The 13,681-nt window shown below is 39.1% G+C and overlaps 1 protein-coding gene across 1 annotated transcript in view; it reads right to left on the reverse strand.

Annotated features, from left to right (window-relative positions):
• Positions 1-770: 770 nt before the first annotated feature.
• TAB3 (TGF-beta activated kinase 1 (MAP3K7) binding protein 3) overlaps positions 771-13,681 on the reverse strand; it is a 45,240-nt gene continuing 32,329 nt past the window's right edge. The window contains exons 4-7 of the mRNA XM_033051862.1: positions 11,574-11,734; positions 9,120-9,213; positions 7,475-7,558; positions 771-5,311 (exon numbers count right to left, since the gene is read on the reverse strand). Of these exons, the coding sequence (XP_032907753.1) occupies positions 5,163-5,311; positions 7,475-7,558; positions 9,120-9,213; positions 11,574-11,734 (488 nt within the window). The 3' untranslated portion in view covers positions 771-5,162. The remainder of the gene's footprint in view (positions 5,312-7,474; positions 7,559-9,119; positions 9,214-11,573; positions 11,735-13,681) is intronic.

Genomic DNA, 13,681 nt, shown 5'->3' on the forward strand with positions numbered 1-13,681 from the left:
TTCAACTACAATGATTTCTAAAGTGACAAACATCAAATGCTGAATTAAAACACAAACGTCTCCTACAAGTGTGGTAACTTCAACTTAGCAGAAGGATTGCAAAATAAAATTCTTACCTCTGTTTCCTGACTGAAGTGGAGCAGGTTTGTCAGCAGGAAGGTGCTGAAGGACGTTCAGTGCGAACAGAACCCGGCAGGGGCACAGCTCTGGGGAGCTGATGCCAGCGAGGCGATGGAGAACACAGCCCTAGAAAGTGCCTGCACTCGCATTTGGGCACTTGCATCTCTCCACCCCCTCCCAGAGCAGTGCCTTTCTAAGAGGTTAAAGCAGCAGAGGGACTTCCGTGATGCAGGCACTCTGATAAGTACTGCTGATAAGGGATGCTGATGGGATCCAGCCCATCGTCCAGGCTACAGCAGGGAAGCTACTCCTTCAGTAACAACCAACCTTCTGTTGAAAGGTAAAGGAGAAGGCTAAGGTCAGCCTCACACTCTGTACATGCTATGTCCTGTTTCCACACCAGAACCTGCACAGAATATCCATCATCTAAATGGGATTCCTGCTCGTTCACATCCATGGGAACAGGATTTGGATGCCAGCTCAGTATTGAGCAAATACCTAATGATCACCAGAACAAAACCCCAAAAGCCCTGAAACAAACTTATAGCTACAGGTCCAAGTGGGAGATTAGAAACAATCAGGCTGTGAAGGCTAAAAAAGACTGTACTTTAAAAATGTTTCCTACTACATACAAGAACAAATGCAGGATGTGATCTTTGCTTAGTTTTATTAATTTATTTTTGCAGGAATCTGCAACTTGGAGTATGCACTTTCTGGAGGTACCATGCATGCATAGCCTCTGAATGCTTTTATACAATTTCATCTCTTAGTAATAAGTTCATTCACAGCATACACAAATCTAGAATGTAGACACCATATATACAGGATTAAACAAGATCGTGTCTTCTTTTTTTAATGAAAAAATTTAACAGGGTTTCACACAGCAGGAAGTATGGATTAGATACACTGGTGCCACCATAAATAAATAAGTTTCAAGAACACAGTTTTTAAAAATTGGTTTCAAAGATACTGGAAATCCAGGATTATAATATTGCATTAACTCCATTGATTTCTGATTATTTCAAGAAAAATATTTGCATTTATGGACATAAACAGCAATGAAAGCCCCAACTGAAGAAATGTGGCAAAACTCAGTCATGTCTGGGTTCATGTAAGATTTGACATTTTGAAACAAAAACAAATGCAGCTGCACACAGAGACAGTACTGACTGTGAGATGTGATATCTGTGCATGTCTTCCTTCCTTGTGAGATTTGGAGTCACTGCAGTACAGAGCACATCAATTCTGTGGTACCAAATTGGCTGTTGAATTGCTTATGTCCAACTATCCACTTCTCATCAGGATAGTCATGTTCACATTCTAGGGTACATCACTGGGCTTTAAAAGAACTATCATCCTGATGACAAGCTTGTTTTTAACATATTTAATATTCTCACATTCTTTTTAAAAACATTCTTTATTGGTTTTATTTTGTCCCCATTTCAACTCAAGTATTTCTATTTCAGTTTCAAGGGATTTTACAATCAATATTAAATGCAAAAGTATTTAGAAATTGAAGTGAGAGATGTATAGCTGGGAGAGATAAAGTAACTGAGAGAAAAGTTGGGTTCTTTAAAAAAAAACATGATTCAGTAGCATATCATAATCAGAAAGTACTGAGACCAGCTCTTTTAAGAATTATTACACCTTTTCACCACACCTCCCATTTTTCAAGGGAAACACACACATACCACAGACACACAGATACACAATTCAATCTGATCTAAGACTACATTTTACAAAGTACTTCCTTTTGCTTGACTTCCCACCCCTTTCCTCTTCGCCCAAACAAGACTAATAATTACATCAAATTAAAAGTAGATCCAAAGTTCAGGATTTCTTTTGGTTTACTATGTTCTGAATAATTTTCCACAAGCTCCACTCTAAATAAACTTTTAAAGAACTACAGTAGTATGCTATAATTAAAGGGAATTCATCTTAATAGCACAGTAAATATAAAATAAGCTTTATAAAATTTCAATCAACAGTGAGATCATTTTGAATAACTGAATGTCCAAGTCAGTTACAAACTCTACCAATCTAGTAGCATGGTTGAGGGAAAGCTCAGTCATTAAGGAAAAAAGAAAACACAAGTAGTGCATTAACTCAACAGCATCAGCATCCCAACATTCTCACACACACACACACACACACACACAAGTTTTATACAATACAGTGCATTTTGTATGCCAGCTGACATTAGGGTTTTATGTGCATTCAATAAATATTCCATAAACCAATCTTTTTGGTATAATCTACAATTCAGTTGGGGTTTGATTGGCATCACCTGTTTTCAGAAGGAAAATGGATCTTCCAATATTCAAAATACAACGACATTCTAACAAAGTAGAAATATTCAAGCACCATGTCAAGTCTTTACTATTAACGTTTGAGTATGGGCATTTACAAGTAAAAGAATACAACAGAAGGGTGTGGTGGTTTTCTTTGTTTGTTTGTACAAGCAACAAATGAGAGTAATTGAAAAAAACAAGTAAACCATTGGTACAAACAACTTATTTTTCAATTTAATGGCGCTCACTCACTCTTCCAGTAAGTATCTTGCTGTGGTGGCAGCCTTCCTTCTCTTCCTCTGGTGAAGCTGGGACTAAGATTTGCAAGTCTCCACATATGGTTATTGCAGTTCAGGGCATTTTTGGACTGAATGCATATTTGCACCTCCTCCTTCAAAAGTAGCATCTATTCTGTCTGAAAATGGCACAACTGTATTTTTGCATGACACCCCTACTCTCATTTGCTGTCACTTCAGTTACTTTCTTTTTGTAATTCCAGCAAAAACAAATGCTTCTAGAACTTCACCAGAAGTATAAAGGAACAGAAAATTGAAATAATACAACGGCAAAGGCATCAGGATAGAAAAGCCATGAAGTTACTGGTAGTGTTTGGAGTCATTCATTATACAGCTGATAACAGCAATGCTTCTGCTCATCTGTTTTCTAGTTCTTAGTTTTGTTAAACTGTCCACTGACATACACAAAATTAACATCTGCCTTTTAATTTCAGCTGACAGTAATTGACAGTAACTTTCTGACCCCATTCCACATGTGATGAGCTCCCCCCACAGCAGAGTAAACCTCTAGGAAGGAAGGAAACTATCTCTGATGCCTTTGACTTTGTTTTGCTCATCAGTGGTGCACACTGATTGCTGGAGATGTCTTAGCTTATTTAAAATTATCCTGAAGATTTAGTTAGTGCAAGAACATATTGAAAAATGCCAGAAAAAATATTGGTTCCTCATTTAAGATCAACAGTTCAGTTCTCACTGTTGTCTTTATAAACTGTGGGGAGAGAAGACACCAGATTGAGCAATGCAATCAAGATGAGTTTTTTTCCACCCACCTCTTGCAAATGCTGCTTTATTTTAAATAAGGATTCAGACATATGATTGTTCTACCACAGCTTAGCATGTTATCACACATCAAGAGAACTGTGGTAATTGACAGTATGAATGTGGCTGCCATGAGCTTAAAATGGAGTAGTTTAAAACTCTCATGGTAAAGTTAATAGCAAATTTTGCTTTACGAAGTCAATTACCATAATTCAGCTGAAGTGCTTGGCTGCATCTCTGAATTGTGATGAAGTTATACCATAAAAACTGAAATGCACTGTATCAGCCTCTGACCAGTACACAGAACACCCTACTCAGTCACACAGTTGTGTCACAGAATCACTCAGCTGCCCAAACCCAAGTTCGATCTCAAAGTATCGAGTGCTTTACTCCAGCAGCCTGAAGCATTCAGACAGATTGAACATCACCTTTAGAATACAGTGCATCATAGGCAGATAAGTACCAGTAGGATTTTCAGTTGCAAGTCTTGTGTTCTTCAACCTATGACAAATACTTCCTGACCAAAATAGAAAGAATGCAGTGTGTAATTCTTCAGGATCTGGCATCTGCTATTTTGTACAGGCTGGTTTATTAATAATGTGCAAATAAACCTTTACTGAAGAGCTGATTAATTATTTTTCAGCTAACTTTGATCTGGGGCACAAAGTACCTTCTGTGCTGTAAACACCATGAATTCTTCACAAATTGGAAGCTGAAAAGGCCTAAGGAACTGGGTACAAACTCTTCTCAAACACAACCATAGCTGAGCCCGAGTCTTCTAAAGAGAATTTGGAGTAGCCTGTGTTTGGCATATGTCACCGTGCTGCTGCACAGCACAGGCTCAGAAGGTTGTACAGAAAAGCATCCTTTGAGTTTGGAAACACGACGGCCCAATGAAAGCATGCAGCAGGATTTTCATCCGCAACGTGGTAGAATTCATTCTCGGTTTATTACCAGTGTTGACACAGCCAGGTGAGCACTGTACAAGCAAACGGGATTGTAAAAAATTACCTCTGATTACACTCTCTGTAACACTCACACGGTTCCTCATTTAGTCACCTCAGGTCACTATTTCAAACAGCAATTTTTTGTAGACATAAGTTACCCTGAAAAAAAGCAGCAATTACAAATACCCTTCTCCTTGTTTTTTTATACATTGCAAAATTTATCATTGCATTTACCTGTCTTCTTTTTCAGTAGCTTACAATCTAGAAGCACAGGGAGCCTTTGTTTTCCAGCTAGCTGTGGCCAGGTCAAGTCAGCTCTGGCTCTTCAGTTTTTCTGGTTAAGTGTAACACTTCACACCATTACTAAGAGTCCTATAATTTTCTTTTTAAAAACAGTAGTTTTGGGTTGGGTCTTTTTAGAGCCACTAAGCAGTAACTATAATCACAGGAATAAACACCAGTAGTTATTTGCTTTCCTGCATACATTCTTCTCAAAATGAATCCTTTTACATTTTTCAGGTTTTCTGCTTTGCTCACTGCAATGGGAAGGAATTTCACCCTTTATTTATTTATTTTCTAGTGCAGCAGAAGCAGAAACATCCTAACACATTACTCCCACCCCTTGCAATATGAAGATTGTTGACTGGCAAAGGCTGGGCAGATGGACTGAAAGGTTCCCCATGTTTCCTTCTCTTGCAGCTGTTGGCTTGAGAGCCTGTGTTCAACCCAGTGCAGCCCCTTCCTGAATTTCAGGTGTATCGTGGCATCTCACACTGTTCACAGCGATTTAGTGCTGGGTGATTTAGAAAGGTGCAGCTCCCACAATTCCATGGGGCCCCTTCAAAGTCTTCATCTCTTGGCTGAGTCCGTGGAGTCTGTTTGGAGCTGTTTTGATGCTCTAAAGAAAAGCCAAAAGGAAACATTTTATTTCAGAAGGGAAGGATTAATAGTCAAGACCACACTACTGGAAGGTCACTTAATTAAATAGCTGATCTTAAAATGAACATTGAAACCTTTTCCTAGAGCACTTCTAATTCAGTTTGTGAAATCTGAATATTTAAAGTATTTCACTTCTGTAAAGAGTCACTTAACTGTAACACCTTAAAAGCCAGAAGAGCACTCACCACTGATAGGTCACTGATACTCCTGAAAGTTTAACAGCTTAAAACATACAAGTTTGTAACTGGCACTGCAGCACTATTCTGTTAAAAGTTTACACATAGCAGTCTATTTCCAAATTTTAAGCTACAATAACCCTGCTTTACCTGAATGGGAAAAGTACTTCTAACTTAATTGCTTCAAAGTCTGACAAGACATCTTTGTCTAGCATTTATTCAGGCTGAAAAAGAATACAACCTAAAAATAAAATGACAGGCCTATTTCAAAACAAGACAATTCTTCCTCATGCCTTTGAAGCAGGGATATAAGTATGTGAAGCAGCATTTAAGTCTGTTTTCACTCATAAAATCAGCATGTATGCAAATCACACTTAGGTCTTAACCCACAGAAAGAATCATTTTTCCACATCTCCTGACACCACCTCAACACCTCGAGTTATCTACTATAAGTAAGAAATACTCTCAGAAATACATGTTAGAAAATGTTAGTATTTATTAACATTGACACATACCTAGAAGGTATAGCTAGGATACTCAGCTGCTAAACATCTGTGAACTTAGGTCTACCAAAGGCCTGCAATTTGTAACTGCACACAAAGTAATTTGCAGTTGCTGCCTCACCTGCTAAGAAATGCGGCAGACCAGTGATGACAACCTTAGTGCAAACAGAACTTAAGTCTTCAGAGACAAACAAAGGAAATAAAAGTAACCTCTTTGCTTAGATGCAAACAGATTCCAGCCCAGAAGCTGCACAGTCACACCAGCAGTGCTTGACCTCAACAAATTCCTGGTAAGCCAGGCAGTGTGGGCACTCGACTGCGTTCCATTGACTGGCCAGATGGCAGCACAGAGCACACCCTTGTCTGCCCACACTCGTCTGTCTGCCCACGCTTTCAACAGCTCAATATTAAACAATATTTATTATTTAAGAAAAAAAAATTATGTCTTTGTGTAAAAATCCAAGCTCTGAATACAGCACAGTAGCCCTACAACTGATTTCTAATAAGCTGACAGACAAAACCTGGAAGCTGGTTGTATAAATCCTTACAAGGCACTGTTTTCTTAATTGCCAAATGAAGTCACTTACTTAACATGAATTTTGCACACTATTTTGCTTTGAAATAATACATCAAATATGGTAGTGTAATTAAGAGAATGTCTTCAAGCACCACAAAGTTAACAATTCCTTAATCAAGTGCAAGATCACTGCAATTTAAGGTGACCCCAGGCAGCTGCCAGCACATCATAGCTCCTGATGCTACTGCTTTCCTGAACACTACCACCTAATGCAGGGAACTCCTCCCAGTATTATTTTTTCTTTGAGTTACAAGCAGCAGTTCTCGGCCTTCTCTTTTAAACATCCACACAGTAATAATTTTATTATGCTGAGGGGCAAAATGCTTCAAAAGAGGGGGGAAATTTCCTTGTATATATTCAAAATTCAACTAGAGAAGTGTGGAGTGTTATCAGCAACCAGAACTCATTTACAAACTTTGGAGTGTCAGGAAGACTGCAGGATTACTGATTCAGAGCAGCTATTTCTTTTCCACTAACAAGTGCAGTACATGCTAGTTACAGCAAGAGGAGACATAATATTATAAACCTTATCACACATAACATTTTCAAGGAAAAGGCCACTGTTTTTTCTGTATCAGAGCATAGGATCCCACATAGGCTGTTCCAGCTCTTTTTTCTAATTGGGAATAACTATTTATATAATAAAGGATGTATTAACAGAACATTCATTTGCAACAATCTGCCTGAGGAAAACAAGTTGTAGCCAGGATTACTGCACTTAAAGAAAAATGCTCTGGTTTGAAATATAGAAAGAAAATTTAAGTAAGTAGAGCTGCTTCCTGTCACCACAGGGATTGTTTAAAAACAAAAAAAAATGCAGACAGGTGATGCAGATTTGCTGATGATGCCTATTTGTATGTCTATACCTTTTTTATATGGCTTTGGTGGCACAACAGGACCAGGTTCTATATTATCATAGAAGTTACATGTGGCTTTCGGATCAAAGTTTCCTGTCAGAAAAGAAAAGAAAGAAAGTGTAACTTGAAGGTTATTTAAATGCCTATGCCAGCGATATGAACATCCAAAGGCTTCCTATTTTATACATCTTTTTATTATGACATTATATCTTAGCTTTTTCACAAGATTTGTCACATATTTTTAGTCTTCTGTCAATCACAATAACTGTTAGCAGGGCAATCCCATAATGAAAAATCAACTCCAGCTCAATATTTTGTATTGCTCTGGAAACATGTGAAATGTATGTCTTTCTACAGGATACCTCTGTAATAAAAAAGGACTGTGCATGTCCTAATCTGTTTGATTCTATTTAAGACAAGTTTTTGTTGCAAAAAAGACTTTAAAAAACCCCAATAAATTTCTGTTTGCCAGCCTCTTGGGTGCAACCTGTTGTTCAGTTGTGTATTACTTGGCCACAGCCTTTGTCAGCAAAAAGTTAAAATTTTAAATAAAGCATCTTCACAAAGGAGTAATTTTTTAAAACATGCTCTTGACAAAGTAATTTTATGTCACCACTTCCTTACTAATGGAATTTAACTTGGCCAACAAAAGTATTAGCAAGTCAAGTTTATTAGGTTGCAACTGAAAAAACACTCACCCTTTAGAGGTAAGTGTCATTGCTAATACAAATTGAACTCTAAAAACTCCAAATATTCACATTTAAGCACATGCCATATTACAACCATAGCACCATTTAGGTTGGAAAACACCTCAGAGATCATTGAGTCCAACCACTACCCCAGCACTGCCAAGTCAACACTAACCCATGTCCCCAGGTGCCGCATCTACAGGCTTTTTAAATACCTCCAGGGATGGCAACTCCACCACTTCCCTAGGCACACGTTCCAAAGCTTGACAACTCTTCCCTGAAGACATTTTCCCTAATATCCACTCTAAACCTGCTCTGGTGCAACTTGATGCTGTTTCCTCTCATCTGTCACTTGTTACCTGGGAAAAGAGACTCCACCTTGCCACAGCCTACTTTCACATTACTGTAAAGAGCTGTAAGGTTCCCCTGAGCCTCCTTTTCCCCAGGCTGAGCACCCCCAGCTGCTCCTCATGACACTTCAGACCCTTCCCCAGTTCCACTGCCCTTCTCTGGACTCGCTCCAACCCCTCAATGCCTCTCTTGTAGTGAGGTGCCCAAAACTGGACACAGGATTTGAGGTGTGGCCTCACCAGTGCCGAGCACAGGGGGACAGTCCCTGCCCTGGTCCTGCTGCCACACCATTGCTGATCCAGGCCAGGTGCCATTGGCCTTCCTGGCCCCCTGGGCACACCTGGCTCATGTTCAGCTGCTGCTGACCAACACCCCCAGCTCCTTCTTCCCCCAGGCACCTTTCCAGCCACTCTTCCCCCAGCCTGCAGCTCTGCCTGGGGTTGTTGGGACACAAGGGCAGGACCCAGTATTTGGCCTTGTTGAACCTCATAAAATTGACCTTGTTCCATTGATCCAACCTGTCCAGAGCCCTCTGCAGAGCCTTCCTAACCTCCAGCAGGTTAACATTCCTGACCATATCCAAACATGTTTTTTAAAAAGTACCAATTCAATACCTCTAGATTGAAGGAGATCAACTTCTTTCAGTGTACAGTCAACATTTATCTGGAGTTGTCTGTTGAGGCTTCTCAATCTGGTCATTTCCTCAGGCTAGAAAGAAACATCCCAAAATAATAATTGCGGGAAAGTCAGCATCTTATTTGAAATAGAAATAACATTGCTATATCTTTGTTAACAGCTTTATTAAAAACTGAGTATAGATAAAACACTGAAAGAAGCCCAGCTGTCTGGCCTACTACCCCTAATGCATCTGCCCTCAGAAAACATTCTTGTCTTGGCATGTAAGGAGGAAAACAGATAAGTTACTTAATATTAAAATTTGTTAGTAAGATGACATAGCTGAGCTCAAGTTTATAAAACCACACACATTACTATATTCTGTACAAATGGATGACTTGCTACCTGAGTTTGCATCGTGATAATCAAAGACAGAATACAAACTGCAGCCCACATTAACTATTACTTGATTATAACTGAATGAGGTCGAGTTTATTCATTTGCATCAACCCAAGGAGCTCCAAGAAGCCAAACCTTCTAGCCCAGTATATTTAAATCATTCAATGACGAAAGATTGTAATTATTCTTAACAGCATAATCAGTTATTTAAGTGCATATATTTGCATATCATTAAGAAAACCCTATGTTACTGGAATGCAAAGCTTTCTTAATGCTAGCAGCATCAATCACCAACACATTTTATCCCAGGATGCATTCCAGCATCACAGTCACAAAATCACAGAGTATTTGAGGTCGCAAGGAACCTCTGGAGATCATCTGGTCCACCTCCTCTGCCAAACCTCCAATCAGACTTTGTGCCATTGATTGCCACACTCCTGGCCTGGCTGTTCATTCAGTTTTCAATGAACCTAAGTACTCATCCAGCCTATACTTCATCAGCTTCTCTATGGAGATCTTACAGAAGATAATGCTGAAAGTCTTGCCAAAATCTAGACAGACAATAACCACTGTCTAGGTTACCAGGACAGACTTTGCATCCTACAAGTCTACCAAATTGGTCAAGCTTGGCTTCCCCTTGGTGAATCTATGTGATTACTGCTGACCACTTTCTTGTCCTTCACATGCCTGGAAATGGTCAGCAGCACCAGCTGCTCAATCCCTTTTCCAAGGATCAATGTGAGGCTGACCAGCCAGTAGTTCCCTGTGTCCTCCCATTCTTGAAGACAGCAGTGATATTTGCTCTCCTGTAGTCTTTGGGAACTTTCCCAAACACCATTAATCAACCAAAGATTATCTGGAGTGGCCTTGCAATGACACCTGCCAGCTCCCTCAGCACTCATAGGAGCATCCCATCCAGGATTATGACCTTATGTACATCTACTGTGCCTAAGCATTCCCTGACCTGATTCTACTCCACTGAGGGTGTACCTTCCTTGCTTCACACTTTTCCCAGAGACTTTTCCCAGGGTCTCTGGGACCTGGGATTCCTGAAGGACTGTAAAAACTGAACCAAGAAGCTCATTCAGTATCTCAAGCCTTTTCCATGTCCTACAAAACCACACCCCCAATTTGCTGAGCCCACATTTTCACTAATTTTCCTGCTGTCTCCTAGGTGTAACAGAAGCCTTTCTTTTGGTCTTTGAAATCCTGTGCCAGATTCACCTCCAGCTGGTCTCTGGCTTTCCTAACCTCATCCTGGCACGCTCAGTGCCTCTGTACTTCTCCCAGGTACATCTTTGCCAAATGCTGCCCTGAAGCAGGTGAGACACACAACAGCCACAGTAGCTAAGCAGCCAAAGGCCCTTCTGTGCCTTCCAGCCTTCACATGTGTGCACTGTCTGTCAATAGAGCCACTAAGTCTGAGTTGAGTTGCTTAACAACTGCACACAGTGGAAGATATTCTTCAGCCAGATGAATTCCCTTATCAGAGCCACACACATGTTTGGGCTAGAGCCACTTGCAGGTGGAAGTCACACAGATAAGAAGAATCAACAAGGATATAAGGAGAGTTCCAACTCTTTCAGGCAACACTGCCACTGAAAAGTTATTTGGCACATCTTGCACATATCAAATGAGAAATACTGTCTATGAGAAGCAATACAATAAAACAAATAGCTCAAACAACAAAATAGCTTTTTTAAAAAAAAAGTTAAACCTTCCTGCATGAACACAAGCTCTATATGGCTGAAGTTTATTGAATTGACTTGGACATACTTCTATTGGTTGTTAGGAAAACCAAGTATATTTAGTTCTGTGGTCCACAAAAGCACATGCATACAACTTTCTGAAGTTTTGTTTGGAACACTAAGAAAACTGGACACATATCCATTTAATAAACTACAAGAATTACCTTATGGCAAGTCAAGTACCTAAAGTGTCTCCAAAGACTGAAGATTTTATACTCAAAAGTATTTTTGGAACACTACTTTAGTTTCATCAAAACACAAAAGATAAATGTGTATGTTGAACTAAAATACTAACAAATTGCTTACTGTTGGAATTGCAGTTGTACAGCTGACTCTTCGAAGTCGCCTCTGCATCAGATCATGCTCCATACCATTGACTTCAGTCTTCAGGCGTTCAAGCTCTTCTTTTTCAAGCTTCAGTTCCTTTGCTAATCTCTCCATCCTTGCTCGTTGATGTAACAGCAAGGCTAATGTTTTACACAGAAGAAATTGTTACTAGTACATAAAAACCCAGAACACTGAATTCTTAACTTATGCGTAAGATTCATGAGTGACCTTTCTGGAAAAAAAAAGGTGATCATAGACATGCAGCCAAATATCAGTGTGGAGATGCTTTCATGCCAAATGAACTACAATTTAGAACAAAGTTCTTCCAGAATAAAAACACATTTTATACAGTAACTTGAAGTTGTTATTACCATTTTGGTCAAAGCTTCTTTTTTTGCATTTGGTCTTTCTCGTCTCAAAAATACAAAGGCACCTGTACAAGGAGACAGCTTCTCAGGATGAAAGGATGAAACAGCAACCTAGTTATACTAGGACTCTACTAACAAGAAAAAAACAAAAAAACCCAGAGGTAAGATCAGAAGGTAACACACACTTCATACCTGCTGTTCAACAGCAGCCTTAAGACTTTAGCGAAATGTTACTCCCAAATTGTTTTTTTTCACTGCTATTACAAATGTGGTATAACTTATGTAGTCTTAGCTTTCCAGGGAATATTGTAATCCTCAATACTGTAAGTTCCCAGTAAAAACTATAGAGCTTCAACAAAATAAACTAGAGAATCCAGAAAATAAAAAGTTGAGTCAGCTCAGGTGCTTCAGACTCTTTAATTTTGCAACAGATTGATTTCTCCACCCTCTCTCTGCTGTTAAGTCACTCATTTTCTTCATGGTACTGAAATTTATGACTCTGTCACAAGCTGATGATGGGCTCCCACAGAACCAAAGAAAAAAATTTTGACTAGCTAGAAGGCAATATTCACTTTCCTAAAGAAGAGCATTTCTCAGTATTTCACCATGACGCAAAGCTGGCAAGTCAGTGTGATGCTTAATCCTTTCTGATCAAGCTGGTTTTACCTGACTGAAGTCTGCTAGGACAGAGAAAAATAAGACATTTGATGTGGGTATTCAGACAAATATGCTGCTCACATAACAGTGTTCCAGCAAGCTGTTCAAAGTAAGGATGCTGTAGAACCTGCAAAATGTTACTTCATGAGAAGCCCCAGCCAGGACTTGCCTTTTCTTCACTGCATCCAACAAAGGCAAAGGAAAAGTACATAATTTCAAAGAATATTAACATATGAGCTAAAAAGAATTAGAAAAATAAGTAACATGACAACTTATTGCAAAAGCAGAACACCTCAACCTGTTAGGAGCCGATATCAGCATTCCACACAAAAATGTAACACTGTAATTTGGGTTTTGTACGGATTCAGCAATTCATGGCCAAAGAACAAACACCAAAAAGCCTAGCCAAGAATAACATCAGGTATTTTTACACTACAGGCACCAAAACTATTGAACAGAACCGTTCCCTACTTTTCCAAGCAGCATAAGTCATGCAAGCAGAATTAAGAGAAAAAGTACAGACACCAAACTGAATGGTTTTCCACTATTGTTACCAAACCCTGTCTCTGTGTGATTCCTTCAACTTAATGCAGTGTGACTACATTTCAGAGCTTCACATTATACTTTAGTATAACTCATCAAGTATTATTTATATTACAAAGAAGCAGACACCAGAATGAATTTCTGGTAACACTTTTTACAGTGGCTTACATTCCAGCAAAAATTAAATAAACTTGTTGCCTAAGTTAAGCTGTTAAATACACTCTTTTCTAGGACTCTTTTGTAGTAAAGAGTAAAATGTTGATTCTTCTACAATTTATTTCTATTAAGAGTTCAGAGTGCAGCAATTAAAAAAAAGCTCTGGCAGGTATTGCCACAAATGCAAACACCCCCAAAAGCATATACTAATTAGTTTTATTTGGTTTGCTTTTCAGAGACACAAATCTAGTGGAAGGCACAAAGGCAAAGCCATGTTTTACATTTCAGAACATGTTTTTCACAGCTATGTGAAGCTACTTATATTTTTCTCACATAAATGACAACCTTTACTGAAGCTGTAAC

The sequence above is a fragment of the Catharus ustulatus genome, chromosome 2 (genome assembly GCF_009819885.2).
Source record: "Catharus ustulatus isolate bCatUst1 chromosome 2, bCatUst1.pri.v2, whole genome shotgun sequence".
Lineage (NCBI taxonomy): Eukaryota > Metazoa > Chordata > Aves > Passeriformes > Turdidae > Catharus > Catharus ustulatus.